The sequence below is a fragment of the Zootoca vivipara genome, chromosome 5 (genome assembly GCF_963506605.1).
Source record: "Zootoca vivipara chromosome 5, rZooViv1.1, whole genome shotgun sequence".
Taxonomy (NCBI): Eukaryota; Metazoa; Chordata; class Lepidosauria; order Squamata; family Lacertidae; genus Zootoca; species Zootoca vivipara.
Genome location: NC_083280.1, coordinates 26,178,439 through 26,205,411, shown reverse-complemented (window position 1 = coordinate 26,205,411; position 26,973 = coordinate 26,178,439). Strand labels below are relative to the sequence as shown.

The following is a 26,973-nucleotide window of genomic DNA, read 5'->3' as shown; positions in this document are numbered from 1 at the left end:
TTTTGAATTACCTGGAGGGAATATTATACCTTATAGGGTATGAAGAATACAGCGTTACTTGCAAAATACCAAAATATTTTCATTTTCACATTGCAAAATTGGCCTGAACTAACGTCGATGTCCCCCATGATGCAATCCAGCACCATGGTGTATCCCATGATGCAATCCAGCACCATGATGTATCCCATGATGCACTCCAGCGCCATGATGTATCCCATGATGCACTCCAGCACCATGATGTATCCCATGATGCACTCCAGCACCATGGTGTATCCCATGATGCACTCCAGCACCATGATGTATCCCATGATGCACCCCACCACGTCTTCGGCGGTTTCTGTTTCCCGTACGTTCAAAAAACATGAAATCCTAAGTAGTAGAAAAAAGAACTGTCAATTATATGAACTCTGGACTCAAATCCATAATTTACTTTATATTTTACAACAGCTATCCCAAACTTATTTAAATGGACCTACTGGAGAAAACATGTCAAGGAAGAATAAGGAACATGTAACCCTCTAGATGTGGCTGAGCTACAAATCCCATAACCCCCAGACAGTACATCTAATGCTCAAGCATGATGGGCGTTCTAGTTCAACAACATCTGGAAAGTCACACCTTTCCCATCTCTGCACTGAAGTATGGCTCACTGAACCCACTGCAGTGTAACGTGTGTGCAAGACATGGGCACAGGCAACAATATGTCCAGCTTGTTTTTATTTTGCTTTAAATTCAAGGACTTGCATCCAGTAGCAGCACATAGGTCTGGTTCCTTTGTATCTTGAAAGCAACTCCATGAAGCTGTAAGCAATTTATCATTTGAGGGTTGAGGAAATGTTTCCATGCTTGGAAGTTCGTACTTTAGGGGTGGATGCTTCTTCACTGTTCCTTTTAGACCTAACATGCTAAGTCAGGGATAGCTCAGTCGGTAGAGCATGAGACTCTTCATCTCAGGGTTGTGGGTTCAAGCCCCACTTTGGGCAAAATATTCCTGCATTGCAGCATGTTAGATAATCCTCATGGTCACGTACATCTCTGCAATTCTATGATACTAGGCCAGGCATTTAAAAAATGCAAATACAAACTGAAAATTGTGCTATGCCCATTATCCTGTGCAAATTTGCATTGGGTCATTTAAAATAAAAATAAAAATCTGGAATATTTTTTAACAGACATCACTAGGCATGACTGTCCATCTTTTCTGGCACTCCAGTTACAGTACTGACCATTCAGTACTCATCAGACATAATGCCTCAGAGTGAGATCATGTGGCTGTGGTGGTTGCTGGAAACCGCAGCGTGGCAGAGGGCTTGAATCGTGCTTGGTGGTTTCCCACAGGCATTCAGGTTGGCCACTGTGAGAACAGGACTGTGGACTTGATGGGTCATTGGTGGGCTGTTCTTATGCTCTCAGCACAGTCATAAAATCTCCACCCCCCACCGTTCAGCTCCAAGGACCTTCTGGCGGTTCCCTCACTGCGAGAAATGATGCTGCCACGGAACCAGGCAGAGGGCCTTCTCAGTAGTGGCGCCCACCCTGTGGAATACCCTCCCATCAGATGCCAAGGAGATAAGTAACTATATAACCTTCAGAAGACATCTGAAGGCAGCCCTGTTTAGGGAAGTTTTTGTCGGGTCAGCTGGGGGCAAGAACAACCCCCAGGCATAATGCAGAAATGAATCCAGCCTGTCTCTCCCATCAGCGTGCAGCTCTAGGGAATTCCGACAGCCCTTTCCCGACAATTTATTACAACTCGTGTCTTGGAGACACTGAGTACATATTCAGAGTCCAGCAGAGATAAAATGCAGACGGAGCCAGGCTGAGGTTGTGTACTAAAAGCTACTTTATTAAGCGTAAGGCAGAACAAAAGAAAACATGTCTCCTCTCGCTGAGAGAAGTCCGAAGAAGAAGAAAACAAATGGAAACAGAATACAGCAAACATCTGCTCCCGTGATTCCACAGTGAGAGGAATAGAAACCTAACAGTTTTTAATGTTTGATGTTTTATCGTGTTTTTAATATACTGTTGGGAGCCACCCAGAGTGGCTGGGGAAACCTAGCCAGATGGGTGGGTTATAAATTATTTTTTAAAAAATATTACTACTACTACTTTAAATGCAAAACAAAATTTAAAACTAAAATCCCTTTTGCAAGTTGGATTGGTAACTTGTTTTAGTACAGTTATGGGAGAACACAATTTTGGATATTCACACTCATATTCTCATTGCAAAATTGGCCTGAACTAACGTCGATGTATCCCATGATGCACCCCAGCATGATGATGTATCAGTGTCGACGGTTTCTGTTTCCCGCACGTTCAAAAAACATGAAATCCTAAGTTGTAGAAAAAAGAACTATCAATTATATGAACTCTGGACTCAAATCCATAATTTACTTTATATTTTACAACAGCTATCCCAAACTTATTTAAATGGAACTACTGGAGAAAACATGTCAAGCAAGAATAGGGAACGTAACCCTCTAGATGCACTGGCTCTCGGTGGAGTACAGGATCAGGTTTAAGGTGCTGGTTTTGACCTTTAAAGCCCTATGCAGCCTAGGACCCTCGTGCCTACGGGACTGCCTCTCCTGGTATGCCCCGTGGAGGACCTTAAGGTCCACAAATAACAACATTCTGGAGATTCCGAGCCATAAGGTGGTTAGATTGGTCTCAACTAGGGCCAGGGCCTTTTCAGTACTGGCCCTGACTTGGTGGAACGCTCTCTCACAGGAGACCAGGGCCCTGTGGGATTTGTCATCTATCCGCAGGGCCTGCAAAACAGAGCTGTTCCGCCTGGCCTTTGAGCTGGATTCAGTCTGACCCCTGTGTTTTCCTCCCTCATGGTTTTGATTTATGGACTACTTAAAATGAGGCTGCATTTTAAATTTTAATATTGTGTTTTAATCTGTATTTTAATTGTTTTCTTTTCTTTTCTGTCTTATTGTAATTTTATTGGTGTTAGCCACCCTGAGCCCGGTTTTGACTGGGGAGGGCGGGGTATAAATAAAAAATTATTATTATTATTATTATTATTATTATTATTATTATTATTATTATTATAGATGTGGCTGAGCTACAAATCCCATGAGCCCCAGCCAGTACATCTAATGCTCAAGGATGATGGGCATTCTAGTTCAACAACATCTGGAAAGTCACACCTTTTCCATCCCTGCACTAAAGTATGGCTCACTGAACCCACTGCAGTGTAACGTGTGTGCAAGACTTGGGCACAGGCAACAATATGTCCAGCTTGTTTTTATTTTGCTTTAAATTCAAGGACTTGCATCCAGTAGCAGCACATGTCCCTAGGTCTGGTTCCTTCGTATCTTGAATGGACTGTTCTTATGCTCTCAGCACAGTCATAAAATCCATTAATCATGTAAGAAGGATAAAGTGATCTGGCAACATAACTATGGTTCTGCCACAGCTGCAGTGGCTGAGCCCAGTTCAAAGTAAAGGTAAAGGGTCCAGTCATGTCCGACTCTGGGGTTGCGGTGCTCATCTCGCTCTAAAGGCCAAGGGAGCCGGCGTTTGTCCGCAGACAGCTTCCGGGTCATGTGGCCAGCATGACAAAGCTGCTTCTGGCGAACCAGAGCAGCGCACGGAAACGCCGTTTACCTTCCCGCCCTATTTATCTACTTGCACTTTGAGGTGCTTTCGAACTGCTAGGTGGGCAGGAGCTGGGACCGAGCAACGGGAGCTCACCCCGTTGCAGGGATTCAAACCGCCGACCTTCTGATCAGCAAGCCCTAGGCTCTGTGGTTTAACCCACAGCGCCACCTGGGTCCCAGTTCAAAGTATTGACCTATAAAGCCCTATATGGCTTGAGGCCCAAATACATGATACAGCATCTCTCCCAGCACGGAGCTACCTGGACCCTACATTCATCCCCCAAGGGCTCTTTTCCAGCTATGGAAGGCTCTGCACAGCGAGGGTGGCCTCAACATATTTCCAAAGCCGGGTTAATACTTGCCCATGGCATTTGGTGGATTCTGATGGGTTACTATAACCCATAGCAGTTTTTATAATAATAATAAGCGGTTTATCAAATTCTTTAGGAGTAAGTAAAAAAACTAAACTAAAATATACAGCTGGTGTTTTTATAGTTGCCGTTGCTGGTTTTTTAAGTGTATTGATAATTGGTATGCTTTTAACTCTATATTTTTGCATTGCCTGGAACTGTATTAAGGGACAAATAAATGAAACAACCGTACTAATGCTATTCTGCTTTCTTTCCACATATATCTACAGCTCTGGATTCAATGCATGTTTTGACCAGTTATCTTCCAGTAATAGCAGCTGGCAATGTGACCTCATGTACAGCTTAAGCTATCTCAGAATAAGCAATGAATTTTGCTGCTACGACTGAGCTGCAATTGCTTGCAAGAAGCCACCTTCTTCCTCACATCATTATCCTATTAGTACCAGCCTCTCTGTCTTCTGTCAGAAATATATTACCATTTAGTGCATGCCCTTGGCATAATACCCACAGAATTGGCAGGTATGGAGAAGCACATTTATGAATAAGTATGGATTGCAAAGAATTCTAGAGCAAAGAAGCTTTCTTTTACTTGTCAGAGTACAAAAAACTGAATTTTGATGACTGAAAGAATCCTTTCTGCCATTTGTATTGTTGGAGAAGAAATGGTTCTGGACAGAAATTTTAGGAGTTGAAACCACCATAGCTGGGAGAAATAATGGTGGGTGGTTCTCTTCCCTTGAGAATCACGAAGCTTTGCAATAATAGTCTGCCTGCCTGCCCTTCATAAATGCCCTTGTCACTTTCTCCTGAAGATTTCAATTTTTAGTATACACTTGAAGAACTAATTCCTGTGTTGTTGGCTAAAGAAAATATGGTCTGGCCTCAAAAGGAAGAAGAATGAAAAACTTGATATTGCTGAAATCATTTGATGAAAATAAAGAGGTTGTAGCTGAAACGGCCCAATGTCTCAGCAACATCCAAGCGGAAATGGAATGTCTATATTATCCATTTTCTCAGCTTCCTCTTTTTCAGCACACTGTCTACTTTGCCCACTTATGCTGCATTCTCCATCCATCCAATATTATCTCCTTATCTTCTCCACTGTGAAGTACAGTTTATAAGAAGGGGCTGCTGGATCAGGCCAGTGACCCATCTACTCCAGCATCCTGTTCTCACAGCGGCCAGCCAGATGCCCGTGAGAAACCAGCAAGCAAGATTCAAGCACAAGAGCACTTTTCCCTCCCATGGTTTTCAGCAACTGGTATTCAGAATCATTGCTGCCTCCAATGGCAGAGGCACAGAATAGCCACCATGGCTAATAGGCATCAATAGCCCTCTCCTCCATTATAAGTTTGCTTATAAGATTGAATCTCATAGAATCATAGAGTTGGAAGAGACCACAAGGGCCATCCAGTCCAACCCCCTGCCAAGCAGGAAACACATTAGACTGCGGTCTAAGACGGTAGCTTTTCCATTTTAAATGAATCAAACCATCAGTGTAAAGGAAATAATTTACTACACTCCTAACACCAAACAAATTGGATTCTTGATTGGTATTAGGAATTTAGTAAATCATTTCCTTTATGTTGACAGTTTCCTCCTGTTGCACGTGGCCCTGGGCATCCAATTGTGAGGAGGAGCTGTGTAACATTAAAATAAAGGCCCTCATGCCAGTTCCCTTGAACCACTGCTCCAGTGCAATAGACCTTCATATCATACTGTGGAGTCTGAGGTATAAGGCTTACCATGAGCATGCAGGCCCCCATGGTGATCGCTTTCATTTTGATATCAAGGTCCATGGGGAACTGGACATCAAAGATGCTAGCATCTGTGGCAGCCTCTCTTGCCAGGCCTGTCCACTGCCTATTAATTGTTCCGACTGTAGACTTCCCATCCAGTGTCTTCACCTGGTTTTTAATATGAATAGAAAAAAACATTTATCTGCAAGGTGGTTTTTGTTTTCATTTAACTACATTTATAGAGTGCATTCAATAAAATAAGCGCACAGTACAACATAAAGCACACAAATAAGGCACAGTACTAATAATTAAAATTATGAAATGGTCCTAAGTATAGATAGTTCATCATCAGACATACTGTACACCTGAAAGAGCATCTCTACCCCCATCATTCAGCCCGGACAGAGATCCAGCTCCAAGAGCCTTTTGGCAGTTCCCTTATTGCGAGAACTGAAGCTCCAGGGAACCAGGCAGAGGACCTTCTCTGCAGTGGCACTCAGGAAGCTTGTAATATCTGACGTTTCATTGTATTTTTATATTCTGTTGGAATATTCTGTTATATTCCCCTAGAGTGGCTGGGGCAACCCAGTCAGATGGGCGGGGTACAAAAAATTTGTTGTTGCTGCTGCTGCTGCTGCTGCTGGGAAAGTCTGCACGAAACCCTGGAGAGTCAGTCCAGACATTACTAAGCCAAATGGACCCATGTTCCCACTCAATATAAGACAGCTTCCTATGTTCCTGTGTACAGGTTTTTGCTCAACCTTATGTTGTGCGCACCTTATGCAGTGGCGCTGTGGGTTAAACCACAGAGCCTAGAGTTCCCATTGCTCGGTCCCTGCTCCTGCCTACCTAGCAGTTCAAAAGCATGTCAAAGTGCAAGTAGATAAATAGGTACCACTCCGGCAGGAAGGTAAACGGCATTTTCGTGCGCTGCTCTGGTTCACCAGAAGCTGGCCACACGACCCAGAAGCTGTGCGCCGGCTCCCTCAGCCAATAAAGCGAGATGAGTACCGCAACCCCAGAGTCATCCGCGACTGGACCTTTACCTTTTTATGTTGTGCTTGCAGGGGTTCAGCAGTCTGATGCTTCTAAGTGGCTATAGCATTTATTGTTCTTGCTTTAGGATTGCCCCCTAAACCACATATTCCTTCCACCCACAGGCCTGCCTCAACCCAGGCCTGGTGCAGGACCCGATGCAAGGTGCCCCCAATATAGCACACTTTCCAGACTGGAACAAAGCAGAGTATGGGGATGCAAGGAAGCAGCCAATTCTGCTCCGTACTGTGTACAGTATGTCACTATCAGCGCTTTCCCCATTCCCATACAGTTTGGCTTCCACTAAAACCGACCCAGGTCATCTTGCTCTCCTGCGGTGATCAAAATTAACATACAGTAATTAATTATTAAATATTTGCTTTTATGATTTCCATTCCTGACCTTCAACAAAAATGTGAACTTCAGCAATGCCCGCTACTGCTTTGGACAGAATTATCCAACATCCCTAGCCCTGAGACGCTAACACCTGCTCCTATGAGTAAATTCAATGCCCCAGTAATGAATGCAATTAGCGTTCTGATACAATACACCTCAATAACAATGATCTGGCAGGGAAACCTAGGAATTTAGCTTTTTAAGGATTGACTTACCTCGAAATGAATATCCTGCCAACAGCGGCATGGCACACATGGCCCAGTCATTGTAAGTACTTTTTCTCTGGCCTCGTTTTGGAGAACAAATTTAGGGAGAAAGGGATGCCACTTCTGTTTAACATAGCCAATGATTGTGCCTAGTGGGGCCTGAACTTCAAGCTTCAAAGGAAAAACAGCACAGTAAGAATAGGACCTTACACTTTTGTCTAGTGCAGACATACACAAATAAGAATATGCAGGTTTATAACCCAAGCTGGAGTATGCCCAGGATAAAAAGACATGGAAAGATAGGTTAACCAAAGGTATAGTGTGTCCTCACATACATGGCATGTATTTTCTTGGGGAAAGAGATGTGAAGGTATATGCTGGCCTAAATGGGTACAGTCATACCTCGACTTCCGAAGGTTTCGACTTCCGAAGTCGATAACCCCCGGAAGTCCTTTCACCCTGTGCGCCCGGCACGCGCGCCCGGCACATGCGCAGAAGCGCGAAATCGCGCTTCGCACATGTGCCGTAGCAGCGCTTCGATATCCGAAAACCTCGACTTACTAAGATGGCCATGGAACGGATCATCTTTGTAAGTCGAGGTACCACTGTATTTGCAGGGACATAAGCCTGAAGATGTCTAAAATAAAACACATACTCTTGCTAATGGTAGAGAGAGATCCACCTAAGGTTGTCAATGTGGCTTCAGAAAAAAGAAAGGTCCCTGTCTTCCCTGTCTATATAAGGGAAAGTTTCATAATTCAAATGAATTTAGAAGAATCTCTGCAGTTAAAAATATGAACTGAAATGATGGGAGCCACCTGAAAAGAGCCACAAAGAAATCTTGAGAATTAACAAAACTTATGTGAAGATGCATAAGTAGGTATCCCTAAAGACCATCATCTTGAAAGTTGGAAAGAGTAATTTGAGGAAGACAATCAGAAGCTGGGCCCGTAGGATAGGTGCAGGTTTACCTCTTGCAAGCAGCAGATACAAGGGCAGCAGCAAATGGAACACTGGAAATCTCTTGACAGCTGCATGATCGGCTGGCATGCACTGTCATAGAACTTAATGGTGAAGGAGCGTAAGGGCCCATAACAATTCAGGTTGAAGTCGTCATTTTCCTCAGCTGCAAAATACACCATCTGCCCTGCAGAGTTTTTGATTTCATATCTGTTGCAAGTTTCAAGGCCGCTTATCACTGAAAAGGAAGCAACATCAGTTGGAGTGCTTAGTTGTTCCAAATGCTTGTCATGAACATTATGAACAAAAATTGGAGCCATCAACTTCAGCCTCAAATCTACAGCACTAAAGCCTTAGAAGAACATTCAGCTCCTTGCCTGTCTAGTAAAATAAGACAACGCTGGCTTATTGTCCGAACCAGTTGAGCAAGCACCACAGTGAGGCTGCCGGGCCTCACCACATGTGACATTAAGGACATCGTGAGCAAACAGGTGTTTGCAAATGTTAAGATACTAGGTTCAGAGGGGATGGTTAAAGATTTCAGCAGGCGGGGATGTTTAAACCTGCCTCTCCAGCTATAGTTTCCACCAAATCTACCACCTTCATGGAAAGTAATTAGCATTGGAGGAAAGTTCCTCTTGGTGCCAATGAGAACTTTCCCACCAATGTTAACTGCTGCAGGGTGGGGCACCAATTGAAGTGGGTGTAGAGCAGGCATGTCTAACAGGTAGATCGTGATCTATTGGTAGATTGTAGGGTGTTCCTGGTAGATCCTGGTAGATCTCCGCCCCCGCCCCCCCAGTGATCTCTCCCTTCCTAAAACAAAAGCTCAACAACTTTGGTCCATCCAATGACAATGGATAGATCACTGCCATTTTTTTATACTGTGAGTAGATCGCAGTCTCTTGGGAGTTGGACGTCCCTGGCCTAGAGAAAGGATCAAGCCTCCAGTCCACACATGTTGCAGTCTAGGTAACAACCTGGTACTTAATATTTTAAAGGCACAATGTGATTGCTCATCTTGTCATTAACATTACATGCAGTCATGTTTCAAGAAGGGAAAATCAGTTTGTATAAATAAGGGAAGAAAAGGAAAAGAATGCTCTCACTTGGATTCTTAGCCTTTTTCGCACAATACGGTTGTTTTTTTTACTACTACTACTACTTGGGGACCCAGGTGGCGCTGTGGGTTAAACCACTGAGCCTAGGGCTTGCTGATCAGAAGGTCAGCGGTTCGAATCCCTGTGAGAGGGCGAGCTCCCGTTGCTTGGTCCCAGCTCCTGCCAACCTAGCAGTTCAAAAGCACATCAAAATGCAAGTAGATAAATAGGAACCGCTACAGCGGGAAGGTAAACGGCGTTTCCATGTGCTGCTCTGGTTTGCCAGAAGTGGCTTTGTCATGCTGGCCACATGACCCGGAAGCTGTACACCGGCTCCCTCGGCCAATAATGCGAGATGAGCGCGCAACCCCAGAGTCGGTCACGACTGGACCTAATGGTCAGGGGTCCCTTTGCCTTTACTACTACTACTACTATTTATTATTATTTCTGATATTTGGGTCAGCTGGCTAATTTTCTTTTACAAGCGTACTCTTTTACCCCATCCCATTTTTGCTATTTCCCCAATTTGTTTTATTCTGAGTTGTTGTTGTTTATCACACACCACCTCTAGTACAGGGAAGGTGGCTAATCCATAGCTTCAGTAATAGATATAAATTAATTTGCCACTTATGAGAACGTCTTGGATTTTTTTTTTTAAAGCACAGTCATCAATTTGAAAATCACTCTCAATGCTCAATTAGAGTTTAAGAAAGACAGCAAGATCATACTTTCCATGAGCTCAATCTGCTGTTGAATTGATAGGTGATCAAGCTGTTGCAAAGATAAAAGGCAAAAGACAAGAGCATGCATGTTAAAACAGAAATGCATTACAAAATTATTACATAGGTGCAATTATTTAATGTAACGCTGTGCATTTTGGTCATTTACACTGCCACCATTTTAATTTTCTGCACACTGCTTAGAGGTGTTTATATCCACTGTTGATATTCATCTGTCTCGAGAGACAATGGAGTGTGCCTCTAGGGGTGAAGCCAAACTTTTGCATTAGCCAGCTCCTCCTCAATGAGGAAGGCAAAGCAATGCTGCTCCTTTCGAATGGTATGAAAGGGCAGAAAACGGCTAATTATTCTTTTTTATCATTTATTGTATTTTTATTGCCATGGTGGGTGTCTGCAGAGAGTGGGGGGAGGGAGATGGTAGGCAGCTGTCCATCAGGAGAATGTGATTTTGAAAGTTTGGGTGGGAGAAGAGAAGAGAAGAGAAGAGAAGAGAAGAGAAGAGAAGACCACAGCTGGTTCTTGTGCATGGCTTCCCAATTATGATTGCCAGGATCAAGGCAGGGTTTACCCTGGCAACTGTGGTGACCATATTTGTGGAGACTGTTGTGCTTGGTAAATGATGAGACATAGAGATAAATGGAGGGAGATACCTGGCTTAAATATTCCAATCCTGGGGGGCATTTTGGAATAGCAGGAGGTGGCGGCATCCAAACCACAGGCACATTAGGCTGATACTGAACCTGGAGAGCACTGTAAGTTGCTGGCGGACCTAGGAAATTTGAAGAAAGTTATCCAGGAATGTTTTGAAAGATCAAAACCTAATTAAAACATTATTTGACCCTCTAGAATTCCTGAAGGCTCTAAAGCTGCAATCCGAACTCCCATTTACCTGGGAGGTAGACCCACTGAATTCAATAGGACTTGGTTCCAAGTAGACATAGCCAGGGTAATTTAAGCAATAACTGAAAGCAAACTGAGCAGCTTCAGAAGGATTCATGGTTGTATTGTATGTTTCAACAACAACAACAACAACAACCCTTCGCTTTCACCCATCGGTAAGAGCCCATGAAGGCATTCAATAAAGAAGATTCCACCTAAACATTAGGAAGAACTTCCTGACAGTAAGAGCTGTTCGGCAGTGGAATTTGCTACCAAGGAGTGTGGTGGAGTCTCTTTCTTTGGAGGTCTTTAAGCGGAGGCTTGACGGCCATATGTCAGGAATGCTTTGATGGTGTTTCCTGCTTGGCAGGGGGTTGGACTGGATGGCCCTTGTGGTCTCTTCCAACTCTATGATTCTATGATTCTAATAAGGTGGAAGGGTCACTTTCAGTTTCCATACTCTCTATGCCTTCAGACTACAGCCTTGCTGTATTTAATCATGGATTCATTTCATTGTGGCAAATCATTTTGGATAATTTCACAAATGTGATTTATAACTATTGAAAATAAATTCAATGTTAATTCTTCATTACGGTATGTTCCAATTAAATTCTGCAATAATCTTAATTAAGATTGCAAGCCTCCCCCCTCCTTTTTTTCTGAAGCCAGCTATGTTACAGGAAATAAAATACATTTCAAATGCAAGGTTTCACAAATGCAAGGTTTCATGAACTTTTCATCAATGGCTGAGAAATCCACTAGAGGGCGCACAGAGTATTCGCCATACACACAGGGGTGTAAAATGAAAAAATCAAAACACTGTACTACTTTATACAAACCATTTCCACCACCTCATTGTTGATAGATGTGATGGAGGCCTGTAAGGCATATGGGGATGATGCGCTCTCCAGTTTCAATTCACCTGAATTCCAGTTCAAAACATAATTTAATTTCAAGCAAAAATCACACCTGTTTCTTTGCCGCCCACTTCTCCCTGCTCACGTTGGGAGGAAGCAAGCTATGATGTGTGAAAGCCAAGAACAAACTTTGGCTACAAATTGTTCTTTGTTAACGGCAAAACAAACCACGATCCCCTCCATGGACACAGCACTAAACCAAGGTTCATGGTCTGCTTCTCCCAGCGGTGACACTTCCATCATCCACAGTGGGTGTGATTTCACTCTCACACAGTAAACCAAGGTTTTGTGTTGTTGTTTTTTTGGCTTACTGTGTGATGTGTTGCTGCAACAACTCCAGTATGTTAACATTGTACTACAAAATTCTGAACAGATAACAGCAACTGAGTCGTGATTAAGGATAGCAAACAGACTTTCAAATCCCCAGGGAGCCAGTCAGGGACATCTTTACCATTGGGCGTAGTGGCGCGGTGAGCCAGGGTGCCAAGCAGTGGAGGGCACCAGGCGGAGAGTCCGGCTAGGGGAGAGTGGGGAGGTAAGCAAAGTGGAGCGGGGGCTTGGTGCCAAGCTCTGTGCATAATAAACGTGACTCCACCACCGCTCCCCCTGTCCACTCTACCTTGAAGGATCCCCGCGCTCGAGGCTTCACGCTGCAACTGCTGCCTCCAGCGCCCCTCCCTCCTTCCCCTGCTTCTCAACCACCTTGCACGGAGCCTGCCTCCTCCCACTGCCCCCACCACCTCTGCACTCTTTCACACAAACCGTGTTTCCTTCCCCTGCCCGATTCCCTCCCAGTCACGCTCTCTCCTCCCCCCTTTTCTCCCCAAGCAAGGACGGTGAGACTGCAGCTGAGTGAGCGCACTTCTCTGCTGTGGTGACGTGGACAGCCCAGCTTGCTTTGCCTGTTCCTGCCTGGACGAGACCCCTGCCTGCCTCCCGTGCCGCCCCCATTGTGCCCGGCTACCCAGCCCCACACCATGATCCCGCCGTGGGAGCCGATGCCTGGCCACACATGAGCAGCACGGGGCAGCAGCGCAAGGGCAGGAGTAGCCTTTCCTTAAAAAGATCAACAACTTTGGAGTCGTCCCCCCCTTAAATAAAGGTCAACTCTGGGAAATGGGGGGGGGTCTTTGCACCATGGCACCAGATATGCTTAAGACGGCACTGAAGCCAGTAAGCTCAAGTGGTCACATCAGGCCAGTCACTTTTTCTTAGCCTAACTTATTGTTGTTTTTTGGGGGAGGAATATGGGATATGGGCAGGAGGTGGATCTTGGATGAAAGGCAGGATATAAATGTAATAAATGAAGATTTAAATGAGTAGTCATACATCCACATTCTGAATATTTTACCTATCTAAACATCGTTTTGTAAGCAAAGGAAGAAAGCCTGCATAGACCCAGCTGCTTACCTGGGACAGCAGGTCCAGGTGCATTCTGAGGATATCCATATTGGGCTTGGCCAGGTGGATATCCTGGGCCTGAATATTGTGGAGGTGGTGGGGAAGGCTCAGATTCCTTTGCTGGAAGAAGAGAAAGATAGTCAGGTATATGCTGCATTACACATTACACATGTGCTGTGCATCTTCATTATCCATACCCACACATTGTGCACGTGAAACATCTTGAAGCCAGTTAATGTTTTTGGGGGGTGGGTTATTGGTTTGTTTTTGTTCTAATTATGCATATTGTGTTCTCTATTGTGTATTTTTTGTTGTTGTTGTGAAGTGCCCTGAGATCTGTGGAAGAAGGGCGGCATACAAATTTCATAAATATAAATAAATAAATAAATAAATACATGAGAGAGATGAGGACAAAAGATTATGGATCAAAATTCAATTGCCAATCACTGGGGATTCTGAAACCCCTATTTCAGCCTTTTTAGAAATGCTAATTTGTTGCGATATTTATATTAAAATGTGTTAGGCTTACCATTTCTAAAAAAATTATAAATGTTTTAAAACATTTTATTTCTTAAATTATTTCTTAAATTCTTAAATTCTTTCTTTAAAATATTATTTCCTATTATTTCTTAAAAATATTAATACACAGCTGGTTGGAGAGAGAGAGAGAGAGAGAGAGAGAGAGAGAGAGAGAGAGAGAGAGAGAGAGAGAGAGAAACATAGGATGCAAAATGTCAAAAGTTGTCAATATGCAAATTCTGAGTTTCATTTCCTTTGAATGTTTTCATAATCTAGAGTGGTTGGCTGCTCAGGCCCCCTTGGATAGCCAGCCTGCATTTTATCAAGAAGCAATTCTTTTTGAGGGTTGTCATATCAATAAATCTAATTTTCAAAGTCTCTCTGGCTAAAGGCTTGCAATCAATCAGCCCTTTGGGTTGCACAGGGGGTCAGCTGCTAAGCCCGTGCATGCCAAACAGGCTATACTGTAAAGGGTAAAGGGACCCCTGACCATTACGTCCAGTCGTGAGGTTGCAGTGCTCATCTCGCTTTACTGGCCGAGGGAGCCGCTGTTTGTCTGCAGACAGGTCATGTGGTCAGCATGACTAAGCCGCTTCTGGCGAACCAGAGCAGCGCATAGAAATGCCGTTTACCTTCCCCCACCGGAGTGGTACCTATTTATCTACTTGCACTGCAAGCTTTCGAACTGCTAGGTGGGCAGGAGCAGTGACCAAGCAATGGGAGCTCACCCCATCACGGGGATTCGAACCGCCGACCACCTGATCGGCAAGACCTAGGCTCAGTAGTTTAACCCACAGCGCCACCCACGTCCCTGCCATAGTAAAACTGTAGGGATGAGCAAATATATCATTTTTAGTTTCTCTCATTTGTTCGTTGTTTTTTAATCTCAGTTTGCACTTTTTTTTAAGTTCTGAGAAAAGAAAATCTCTACGAATTCCTCCTACTATACTATACACATTTCAGGTGCAATTTCCCCCAATGTTCCAAGACAATTTTAACTATTTGTTTATTTAAGCAAAATGCGCACCACTTAAATACACTTGTCTTTTAAGTGGTTTACAAAGAAAACTGCTTTGAGGCTGGTTTTATTAGACCATCAAGTGGTGGATTAAGTCCATTAAATAAATAAATAAATAAATAAATAAATAAATAAATAAATAAATAAATATGTTACTGTTAAAACTGTAAAAAACAACAGCTGTCTGATGGAATAAAAGTCTTCAGTATGTGCTTGAAATTCAGTCAAGAGGGGAGCCTGCCTGAACTCAACTAGTTTATTAAATTAGGCCCAGAATATTGAATGAACAGCTCCTGGTGGGTTAAGAGCTGGACAACGGAGCCATGAGAGACCAACCCCTAACAGTGACTCCCCAAAGACCTCAGTGATCAGGCAGGAATAGAAGAGTTTAGGCAGCCCTTGAAGTATTCTGAGCCCAAATTGTCAAGTACTTTGCAAATTTATAAAACAACCATGAACCATGAGAGCTCTACCTCTGTTTCAAATCGGAACCAGTGAAGGTGGTGAAGGTTCTGTGTGAGTGTCTGGAGGTACTTGGAGGATGGAGGGCGGCTAAGGGATTGAGGATGAATCCTGACAAGTCAGAAGCACTGTTTGGGGGGGGGGCAGGGGGTGGGGGGGGTGGGGGACTCCCTGGTCCTGAATGGGGTAACTATGCCCCTGAAGGACAAGGTGTGCAGTCTGGGAGTCATTTTGGACTCACCATGGAAGTGCAGGTCAATTCTGTGTCCAGGGCAGCTGTCTATCAGCTCCACCTGGTACGCAGGCTGAGACCCTACCTGCCTGCAGACTGTCTCGCCAGTGTGGTGCATGCTCTGGTTATCTCCCGCTTGGACTACTGCAACGCGCTCTACGTGGGGCTACCTTTCAAGGTGACCCGGAAACTACAACTAATCCAGAATGCGGCAGCTAGACTAGTGACTGGGAGCAGTCGCCGAGACCACAAAACACCGGTCTTGAAAGACCTATATTGGCTCCCAGTACATCTCTGAGCACAAGTCAAAGTGTTGGTGCTCACCTTTAAAGCCCTAAACAGCCTCGGCCCAGTATACCTGAAGGAGCGTCTCCACCCCCATCGTTCAGCCCAGACACGGAGGTCCAGCTCTGAGGGCCTTCTGGAGGTTCCCTCACTGTGAGAAGCAAAGTTACAGGGAACCAGGCAGAGGGCCTTCTTGGTAGTGGCACCCACCCTGTGGAACACCCTCCCATCAGATGTCAAAGAAATAAACAACTATCTGACGTTTAGAAGACATCTGAAGCCAGCCCTATTTAGGGAAGTTTTTAATGACTGATGTTTTAATGTATTTTTAATCTTTTGTTGGAAGCCACCCAGAGTGGCTAGGGAAGCCCAGCCAGATGGGTGGTGTATAAATAATACATTATTATTATTATTATTATTATTATTATTATTATTATTATTATTATTATATGCCTGTTGTCTTTGTCATATAATAATAATATGAATTCATATATATTCATATAATAATAATATGAACATATGAATTCATATGGAGATATGAAAGGAACATTTCATACAAAGATTACCATAATAAAGGACAAAAGTGGTAAGGACCGAACAGAAGCAGAAGACATCAAGAAGAGGTGGCAAGAATACACAGAGGAATTATACCAGAAAGATATGGAGGTCTCGTACACCCCAGGTAGTGTGGTTGCTGACCTTGAGCCAGACATCTTGGAGAGTGAAGTCAAATGGGCCCTAGAAAGCACTGCTAATAACAAGGCCAGTGGAAGTGATGATATTCCAGTTGAACTATTTCAAATTTTAAAAGATGATGCTGTTAAGGTGCTACACCCAATATGCCAGCAAGTTTGGAAAACTCAGCAATGGCCAGAGGATTGGAGAAGATCAGTCTACATCCCAATTCCAAAGAAGGGCAGTGCCAAAGAATGCTCCAACTACCGCACAATTGCGCTCATTTCACATGCTAGCAAGGTTATGCTTAAAATTCTACAAGGCAGGCTTAGGCAGTATGTGGACCGAGAACTGCCAGAAGTGCAAGCTGGATTTCGAAGGGGCAGAGGAACCAGAGACCAAATAGCAAACATGCGCTGGATTATGGAGAAAGCTAGAGAGTTCCAGAAAAACGTCTACTTCAGCTTAATTGACTATGCAAAAGCCTTTGACTGTGTCGACCACAGCAAACTATGGCAAGTTCTTAAAGAAATGGGAGTGCCTGAACACCTCATCTGTCTTCTGAGAAATCTTTATGTGGGACAAGAAGCTACAGTTAGAACTGGATATGGAACAACTGATTGGTTCAAAATTGGGAAAGGAGTACAACAAGGTTGTATATTTACAGGTAGGTAGCCGTGTTGGTCTGAGCTTGGTATGAGGTTGGTATGAGCTTTCGTGTGCATGCACACTTCTGAAGAAATACCAAAATAAAAACTTAGTTGGTCTTTAAGGTGCTACTGAAGGAATTTTTTTATTAAGGTTGTATAATGTCTCCCTGCTTATTTAACTTATACGCAGAATTCATCATGCGAAAGGCTGGACTAGATGAATCCCAAACCGGAATTAAGATTGCCGGAAGAAATATCAACAACCTCAGGTATGCAGATGACACAACCTTGATGGCAGAAAGTGAGGAGGAATTAAAGAACCTTTTAATGAGGGTGAAAGAGGAGAGCGCAAAATATGGTCTGAAGCTCAACATCAAAAAAAACCAAGATCATGGCCACTGGTCCCATCACCTCCTGGCAAATAGAAGGGGAAGAAATGGAGGCAGTGAGAGATTTTACTTTCTTGGGCTCCTTGATCACTGCAGATGGTGACAGCAGTCACGAAATTAAAAGACGCCTGCTTCTTGGGAGAAAAGCAATCACAAACCTAGACAACATCTTAAAAAGCAGAGACATCACCTTGCCTACAAAGGTCCGTATAGTTAAAGCTATGGTTTTCCCAGTAGTGATGTATGGAAGTGAGAGCTGGACCATAAAGAAAGAATGAAAAGGTAAACCACCGTGAGGTGCAAATATTTAAATGTATAAACGACCTTCACATATACAAGGAGATTCAAAAATGTGTACAAAGTCTCATATTCGAAGTCTTAAAAGTCCAGTATAAAGTGCAATAAAGTCCGACAATAAAGTGCTATGATGTATCATGCGTTCTTATCTCTTCCCATGCGTTCTTATCTCATCCGACGGGTGGCCAGGTTCTTTCCCGTTTCACAGGAATGGTTTCCTCAGGGTGCGGACTCTTTCACAGGTTCATGTGTGAAGGCTTAACAAGACTAACGAAGCTCACAATTCTCAAAGACTGAGATAGACCACTGGGAAAGAAGAACGCATGATACATCATATCACTTTATTGTCGGACTTTATTGCACTTTATACTGGACTTTTAAGACTTCGAATATGAGACTTTGTACACATTTTACACATTTTTGAATCTCCTTGTATATGTGAAGGTTGTTTATACATTTAAATATTTGCACCTCACGGTGGTTTACCTTTTCATTGTTTCGCCAACATCACCGTGGTTGTCTCTTTGTTGCTGCTACTTGGACCATAAAGAAGGCTGATCGCCGAAGAATTGATGCTTTTGAATTATGGTGCTGGAGGAGACTCTTGAGAGTCCCATGGACTGCAAGAAGATCAAACCTATCCATTCTTAAGGAAATCAGCCCTGAGTGCTCCCTGGAAGGACAGATCGTGAAGCTGAGGCTCCAATACTTTGGCCACCTCATGAGAAGAGAAGAATCCTTGGAAAAGACCCTGATGTTGGGAAAGATTGAGGGCACTAGGAGAAGGGGACGACAGAGGACGAGATGGTTGGACAGTGTTCTCGAAGCTACGAACATGAGTTTGACCAAACTGCGGGAGGCAGTGCAAGACAAGAGTGCCTGGCATGCTATGGTCCATGGGGTCACGAAGAGTCGGACACGACTAAACAACATTATTATTATTATTATTATTATTATTATTATTATTATTATTATTATTACCACCAGGTTCATTAGTCAGTGCAGACTTTTCAGCACTGGATTTATGTGCTGGCAATACACGGACTGTCCCACTAACAGCCTAGCGGTAGCTTTTACATCAGCTGCAGCCTCCTGTTTTCCTAATATAATGCATTTTTGTATGGGTTTTCCCCCTTACTAATATACATATTTAAACCCACACTTTACTCTAGTTAATATACATATTTTACACATTACTCAGCTGGAGAATTGTATTGCAAAATTCAGATAAGTGTGAATTTCAAACGTTTGCTGTATTTTGGTTTTTATGTTATTTCAGGAAGTGAGAATTCTGTTAACTTTGCCTTCAAATGTATACTGAATCAAATGTCTCTCCCAACTCTATCTAGCAGAAGAGATTCCTGCTTCTGTAGCATTTCAGTCTTGCTCTTAAATCGGAAACTTGAGCAACCTCCTACATCAGACTGGAAATAAGAGCAGAAGCAGAAGCAGAGAGGCATTCATGCAAGCAAAACCAAGGAATGTGCATATTCCAAGCTCAAAAGCAAATAAGTCACACACATGAACTGCTTTTTGTTGTTTTACTCACTTGGCATTTCCATGATTTTGCATACAATCCTGTCTGGGAAAAAATAATATATTGATTTTACAGTATGATCATTTCTCTCCACTTCAGTTTGCTCTTCGGGGTGATTGACAAAAACAAATGTTACATATGAAAAGATAACCTAGTCCATGTTTGTTTTCAAGGCACCCTTGCGGAGACATGAAATATACAGCTATGGATGCTACAATCCTAAACACACTCACTATGAAGCAAGTCCCATTGAACTTGCTTCTCTGAATATATATGTACTGGATTGCACTATACAAAACTGCAGGCAGAATTCCATTTTGGCTCCAGGTTTCTTGGTTCCAAATCATAGATTTCCACAGACAACCCCCCCTGCCTGTTCCTAGGTTTGTTCAGTTGTATTTGCACTGCTATTCCCCGTCTCTCTCTCTGCAATGTTCTCAACTATGCAACTCCTTCGAGAGCATGAATATAATCTTTCAGTTGAAGTCACAATACATCAGGGGCTTTCTAATCTTATCAATGCACACAAAGTATTTCTCAAAATGAGTGGGGGAGTTAGAAAATGTTTTCGAAATCCTACAGCAGAACAGAAATTTCTTCTGTGCAACCACTGTTTGCAGTGTTAAAGTTCTTTTACACAATAGGCCACTCGGAAGGGTTATTCTTACACATACATAAGATGTCCTGTGTCTGGAGCAGGAATGAAGAATCTGTGGCCTCTGGATATTGTTGGACTCCAACTCTAATTGTCTATTGGCAATGTTGGCTGCAGGGTTTGGAACTACAAGCAAGTAATTGAGATCCAATATTTCTGTGTGAGCCAGGCATAGGCAAACTCGGCCCTCCAGATGTTTTGGGACTACAACTCCCATCACCCCTAGCTAACAGGACCAGTGGTCAGGGATGATGGGAATTGTAGTCCCCAAACATCTGGAGGGCCGAGTTTGCCTATGCCTGGCTGTGAGCAATAGGCACAAATATCTACACACTCCTTGTTTTCCAACCATATTCATCTGCTATTGTGACCAGACCCAGAAATAAAGAGGCAAGGCACAAGTGATGGGTTGAAATAGGGCCACATTTTATTAACCAAAACTTTGAGCAAGCTCAACCTTGCCCATTTCAAGTGGCATGACAAAGCCTGGGCCTTATGGCAAGTAGGGAGGCCTTTGTGCCCCACACCCTCCCAGGGCCCCACAATTCCAGGCAGGTGTGCAGGTGAGGCTCAAGAATGTTCCAGATCCAAGCTAAGGGCTCCACAACCTATATTAGCTGGCCTCCAGAAACACCCTTCACCTTCAAAGGTGCCTAAGGGTGTTCCCACTGTTCAACCTGCAACCTTGGTTTATGGAGGCATTTGGTGCCTAGCTTAAATATTTGAGTTTCTAACACTGCCTGTTCCCTTATCTAACCTCAACCTTTCCCACAGCTTCCTGCTGATAATGTGACCCACATAAAGCATGCAACCAAATCAACCTGTTAGCTGGACCCGTAAATCACAACATCCCCTGAATACAGTATGGAGTCGGCAAAAAAATCCCACCCAGCCGGCAAAAAAATCCCACCCAGCTTGGACAATTTGCAGCCAGACAAAAAAACCACAAAAACGCTAATTAAACAAGGCGCAGCTGGAAATCCCATACCGGAGCAGATCAGCTGGGACGGTGTGGGGAAAAGGCAAAGACGCCTCCATAGGCCTCGGAAACCTCGGGTTACTTACTCCCGGGTTTTGATTGTTCGTAAACTGAAAGTTCGTAACCCGAGGTGTTCGTAAACCAAGGTTCCACTGTAGTATAATTGGGACTCACAATTCCTCTAAAACAAGGAATCGGTGGAAAGCCAAGACCGTCTTCCTCAGCTCAGAAACAGAGCAAACTGAGCAAACCAAGGAAACTGAGAAAGCAGAACAAACAGTGAGTAACAATTCCCACCCTCTGAATATACATAAGGGTCTGGTTACTTCTGTTTCAGTGTATCTGACGAAGTGTGCATGCACACGAAAGCTCATACCAAAATAAAAACTTAGTTGGTCTTCAAGGTGCTACTGAAGGAATTTTTTAAATTTTGTTTCGACTCAGACCAACACGGCTACCTACCTGTAACTAAAATGCCCCTTAAGGAGGATGGAAACCATTTGACCCCCCCCTCCTCCCAGAAAAAGCTAATTCGCCCAAGAGAGCAAGAGCAGGAGCGGGAGGGGCCTCTTCCACTCCTAACGCTAACCTATCCATGTCTTTAGAACAAGACATTAGAGGAGCCTGCTTTCATCTGATCCCTGATAGGCATCCCTATCAAGAGATTTGCATGATGTCTGCAGAAACTACCGTATGGTTCTGGTTCTCCTAAGACTGAATGAAATCCTCACCAAAACAGTTAACATCGATAAACAATTGGACACCAATTCTTCCCCTTTAAATGCCCAAAGGCTTAAAAGGAGGATAAGAAATGACTATGTTAACAACTCACCTACTCGAACTACAGTTGAAGTGAGGTCCTGTCTAGTCTTGCAAATGAACCAGTTAATGCTTGAGATTCACCAATACGACCATAGGTCGATGAACCACAAATTACTACATCCTTGTCTCAGCTCCTGAATTGCCATTATCGAAATGTAGATCTAGAAAATTTCCACTTCCTGCCTACCATGGGAAATATCACATGCCTATTTATGACCTTCAGATCATCAGCCCTCCCATCTCGACTCATGGAGATAAAGGATACTCTATGGTGGTCCTACTCTCTCTGCCCAGTGAGGGTATTTAAGGATGATACAAGGAGGCAACTGATCCCTTGCATAGAGTCAAAGCTAATGTGGACAAGGGAAGTTAAGTTTAATACTAAAAATATTAACTGCCCAAAGGAAGAAAAGAATTCTGTAAGTCCAGAACTACAAGACCTGAAGAAGAGACTATTGAGCATAAAGACTGAGATTTCTGCCCAAAATATAAGGACAGCAGAACCCTAAGGGGACAACCAAATCTAAACACAAATCTGATACATAGCTGTGAGGCATTTGAGAGCTTTTTTGCGGAGAAAGTCCTGCTGCTCCGCCGTGACCTTCCCAATTTGGATACAGTAATGGGACTGGAGGCCCCTCGACTGTCTTTAGGTCCAGTGATGGACCATTTTGACTGGATACTACCCGCTGATGTGGACAGATTCCTCCGAGCCAGTAGACCCACCACTTGCCTCCTCGACCCATGCCCGTCTTGGCTGATTAGAGTGTGTCCAGATGTTGAAATCATCAATTTGTCCCTTGGCACGGGGACATTCCCAGAGGAGCTGAAGGAAGCAGTGGTGTGTCTGCTTTTAAAGAAAACTTTATTAGATCCTTAAAGGTAAAAGGTAAAGGGACCCCTGACCATTAGGTCCAGTCGTGACCGACTCTGGGGTTGCGCGCTCATCTCGCATTATTGGCCGAGGGAGCCGGCGTATAGCTTCCAGGTCATGTGGCCAGCATGACAAAGCCGCTTCTGGCAAACCAGAGCAGCACATGGAAACGCCGTTTACCTTCCTGCTGTAGCGGTTCCTATTTATCTACTTGCATTTTGACATGCTTTCGAACTGCTAGGTTGGCAGGAGCTGGGACCAAGCAACAGGAGCTCACCCCGTCTCAGGGATTCGAACCGCCGACCTTCTGATCAGCAAGCCCTAGGCTCAGTGGTTTAACCACAGCGCCACCTGGGTCCCTTAGATCTATCTAATATCCTTAGATCTATCTAATTACCACCCAGTTTTGAATCTTCCTTTTCTGGGTAAGGTAATTGAGAGAGCAGTTGCTAATAGCTTGGTAGGTTTCTGGAGGAAACATCGGCTCTAGATCCATTTCAGTCCGATTTCCGTCCTGGTTTCGGGACCGAGACTGCTCTGGTTGCCCTACAGATGATTTCCAAAGACAACTGGACTGAGGCGGGTCGGGACTGCTGATTCTTTTAGATCTGTCAGCAGCCTTTGACATGGTTGATTATGATCTGTTGGCCTTGCCGACGTGGGGAGTCAGGGCACAGCCCGACAATGGCTGCACTCCTTCATCTCTGGCCGGGGACAGAGGGTGGCGCTAGGGAGGGAGATGTCATTGTGTCTCTCCTTGGTGTGTGGAGTGCCGCAGGGCACAATTCTTTCCCCGATGCTTTTCAACAACTTTATGTGCCCCCTCGCCCAGATTGTTTGGAGATTTGGGCTGGGTTGTCACCAATATACTGATGACACTCTATCTGTTGATGCACAGCCACCCCGACTCGGCCCCAGACACGCTGACCAGATGCTTGGAGGCTGTGGCTAGATGGCTTCGAGGGAGCCGACTGAAATTACATCCTTTGAAGACAGAGGTCCTCTGGCTGGGTCGGGATGGTATAGGATTGGGGGACCAACTCCCTTCTCTTGCGGGGGCTCAATTAGTGCCAGTGCCTTCTGTTAAGAGTTTGGGTGTAATCCTTGACGCCTCCCTTTCCATGGAGGCGAAGGTTGCAGCAACAGTCAAGGTGACATTTTTCCATCTTCGCCGTATCAAGAAGTTGGTCCCCTATCTTTCCTGCCCCAACCTGGCCACAGTGATCCATGTGACGGTCACCTCCAGGCTTGACTACTGTAACTCGCTCTATGCGGGGCTGCCTTTGAAATGTCCCAGAAACTCCAGCGGGTGCAGAATGCTGCAGCGAGACTCCTCACGGGGACCTTGCCATGAGAGCATATTCATCCAGTGCTTTACCAGCTGCACAGGCTCCTGGTGGAGTATCGGGTCAGGTTTAAGGTGCTGGTTTTGACCTTTAAAGCCCTATGTGGCCTAGAACACTCGTACTTACGGGACCGCCTCTCCTGGTATGTCCCGCAGAGGACCCTAAGGTCCAAGAATTATAACAGCTTAAGGGTCCTGGGCCCTAAAGAAGCCAGATTATCCTCCACCAGGGCCAGGGCCGTTTCAGTGATGGCACCGACCTGGTGGAATGCTCTGTCCCATGAAACTAGGGCCCTGTAGGACTTGATCTCCTTCCGCAGGGCCTGTAAGACAGAGTTATTCCGCCTGGCCTTCAATTTAGCCCGATCCTTCATTCCTTTTTCCCTTCCCTTTTTCTATGAAGAAACCCTTCTGGGTCTCCACATTTAAATTCTTCCCTGGTCTCCTTGCTGGCCTTAGCAGGACTAACTTTCCCAGTTAGCCCTGGCGATGCTATACTTATGTTGTATTTTATGCTGTTTTTAAGTCGTTTTTAATCAATGTTTTATATTTGTTGTTAGCCGCCCTGAGCCCAGTTTCTAAACCAGGAAGGGCAGGGTATAAAACTTTATTTATTTATTTATTTATTTATTTATTTATTTATTTATTATTATTAATTATCAAAATGGCTGGGAACATTTGGGTTTTTTGCAAGTTTTTTTTAAAAAAGTTGATATACAGGTTTTCCAATATACCAACTTCCATAAAACTGCATATAAAACAAAACAAAAACCATGTGTGTGCTGCACCTAGGCCCACCAGCAGTTGACTAAGGAGCACCTCACCAATGGAAGCAGAGGGTGTGGCAACAGATGGCACCCTGAGAAATGTCATCCCACACAGGAGGGTTGGGGTAGTGGCACACAAGCACTCCAGTATGTCCACAGTTGGGAAAATACATCCCCCCCTTAATGCATTAACCACGGATTGGGAAAATCTTGATTAAATGTGGGGGGAAGTGCAGGCTGACATTTGGATGAGGACAATGTCACATTGCCGGCACACACGCAAAAACCCCACATAGATATGGGATGTTTCAAATCCGCTTTAAATTGTCATGTGTACACCACCTGGGAGAAAAGCAATAGCTGGGGCTTTTTGAGCAAAGGGCTGGGAATGGAAAAGTTAAATAGCCCTCTCCTCCCTACAATTTGCAGTGGCTTCACCTGATCACAGCACAGGGAGAATCAAAGGGGCAGAACATCAGGTATAGTTTCAGGAAATCTCTGCCTTCCCTGAAGTTGATGTGTTGCGTCCAGGCAACTTGTTCATGGAGTTTTCTTCTTGATCTTGTTTTCACAGAGAGACCAGTTAATTATAGTGTATTTTAATATGGGGGGGGGGAGAGGATGGGAGATGATGTTGCATCAAGCAAATGTCATCCCACCACTTTCAGAGCATTTCCCCATCACTTACCACAAACAAAATGAAACATTATTTTAAGAGTTTGTGCTTTTTTTTTTTTTGCACAAGAGCTCCAAATCAGCACCAGTTGTGTAGCTTAATTTGCTAGCACGGCTACAGGAACATAGAAGTTGCCTTGCAATGAGTCAGTGCGTTGGTCTATATACGGTAGCACAGTACTGTCTACATCAGTGGTGGCCAAACTTGGGCACCCAGCTGTTTTGGGACGGGACTACATTTCCCATCATCCCTGGCCACTAGTCCTGTTAGCTAGGGATGATGGGAGTTGTAGTCCCAAAACAGCTGGAGGCTCTCCAAGGTTTCAGGCAGGGTTCTCTCCCAGCTGTACCTGGAGATGCTGGAGATTGAACCTGAGAACTTCTGCATGCAGTGCAGGTGCTCTGCAACTGAGCATCAGTTCCTCCCACATGGAATCCCTAACTGGACCGAATCCCATTCAGAAATAATAATTATCTGGACGCATTCTTGGATTCCCCACTAGGGAGCTGCTTTTGTCAGCATGCCATGGAAAAACAGGAACTGGATTCCAGGGTCGGGAAACTTTGGCTCTGCAAGGGGTTGTTGACATCCAACTCCTATCATGATTAGCCAAGCTGAGTGAGGCTGATGGGAGTTGTAGTTCAACAACATCTGGAGAGTCAAGGGTTATGAGTATGTAATCCACCAATTCACATTAGTTAGTAAACGTTTAACGTTCTAATTAACTGTATGATTTTTAAAAAAACAAAAACACCACCACAGCGTTATAATTCAGAATTCACACCTTGTTGGAGACAGCCAGGATTGATATCTAGGAAGGCTGGATAAGCACAGAATCGTGGAGCTGGAACCCAACGGGTCATCTAGTCCAACCCCCTGCAATGCTGGAGTCAACATCTAATATTCAACAGCTTCGTTTTTCCTGGCATGGATATACAATACTAATGGGGAAGTTTCACCGATGGTGTTGGTCCTGTCTCTGGCAATTGCCATCTATTGGAAACCTATTTCGCGTTTTCTGTTTACATCCCCTCAGCCTGCCCTTACTTAACGGGGCGTCGAAGGAAAGAGGTTGATGCCCCGCACTCCGCGCCGCCTAACCGGGGCCCCGGGCGGAGACCTCTTAACGCGCCTAGTGTGGAAGTTTGAAAACTCCAAACAAACTCACGAGGAGCTACTAATTCGAAGTAAACACCCTTAGGGGTTGCTTTGCAAAAGTCTTCACTCGCCCTCTCCTCCGGTGCCCATATTTGCTTTCTACCCCGAAGTGAAAGTGAATACCTTGGCGGTGGGTCTCTATTCGTTGCTTCTCCACGCGCAGCAGGCTCAGAATACCCACCGCCGAGGGACGTCTCTTTAGAGACCCGCCCTTGCAATGCGGTGCAGGGGGACGAAGGAGGGGCTGGGAAGGAGAGAGAATAGAGCCTGCAGAGGGA

General features: G+C 44.4%; 1 protein-coding gene across 3 annotated transcripts; it reads right to left on the bottom strand.

Moving 5' to 3' along the window:
• On the bottom strand, positions 1-26,973 carry LOC118093696 (phospholipid scramblase 1). Of its 3 annotated transcripts, none has more exons than XM_060274493.1 (9): positions 26,819-26,973; positions 19,432-19,464; positions 13,365-13,475; positions 10,809-10,927; positions 10,147-10,189; positions 8,330-8,556; positions 7,368-7,529; positions 5,728-5,889; positions 1-369 (listed from the first exon to the last, which is right to left on the bottom strand). In XM_060274493.1, the coding sequence occupies exons 2-9, from the start codon at positions 19,442-19,444 to the stop codon at positions 109-111; spliced, it is 1,098 nt and encodes a 365-aa protein (XP_060130476.1). In that variant the 5' UTR covers positions 19,445-19,464; positions 26,819-26,973; the 3' UTR covers positions 1-108. The 3 variants fall into 3 exon arrangements, with proteins under 3 accessions (XP_060130476.1, XP_060130478.1, XP_060130477.1); XM_060274494.1 differs by lacking the exon at positions 1-369 and adding an exon at positions 1,821-2,333 and having other exon boundaries at positions 26,819-26,972; XM_060274495.1 differs by lacking the exon at positions 19,432-19,464 and having other exon boundaries at positions 26,819-26,967.

What these genes read in the sequence shown, in the direction of transcription:
- LOC118093696 (XM_060274493.1), bottom strand. An exon ending in ACCTGGACCTGCTGTCCCAG is followed by an intron (nt 10,928 to 13,364) that starts GTAAGCAGCTGG and finishes CAAATTTCCTAG; the next exon opens with GTCCGCCAGCAACTTACAGT. An exon ending in GTATCTGCTGCTTGCAAGAG is followed by an intron (nt 7,530 to 8,329) that starts GTAAACCTGCAC and finishes TTTCCTTTGAAG; the next exon opens with CTTGAAGTTCAGGCCCCACT.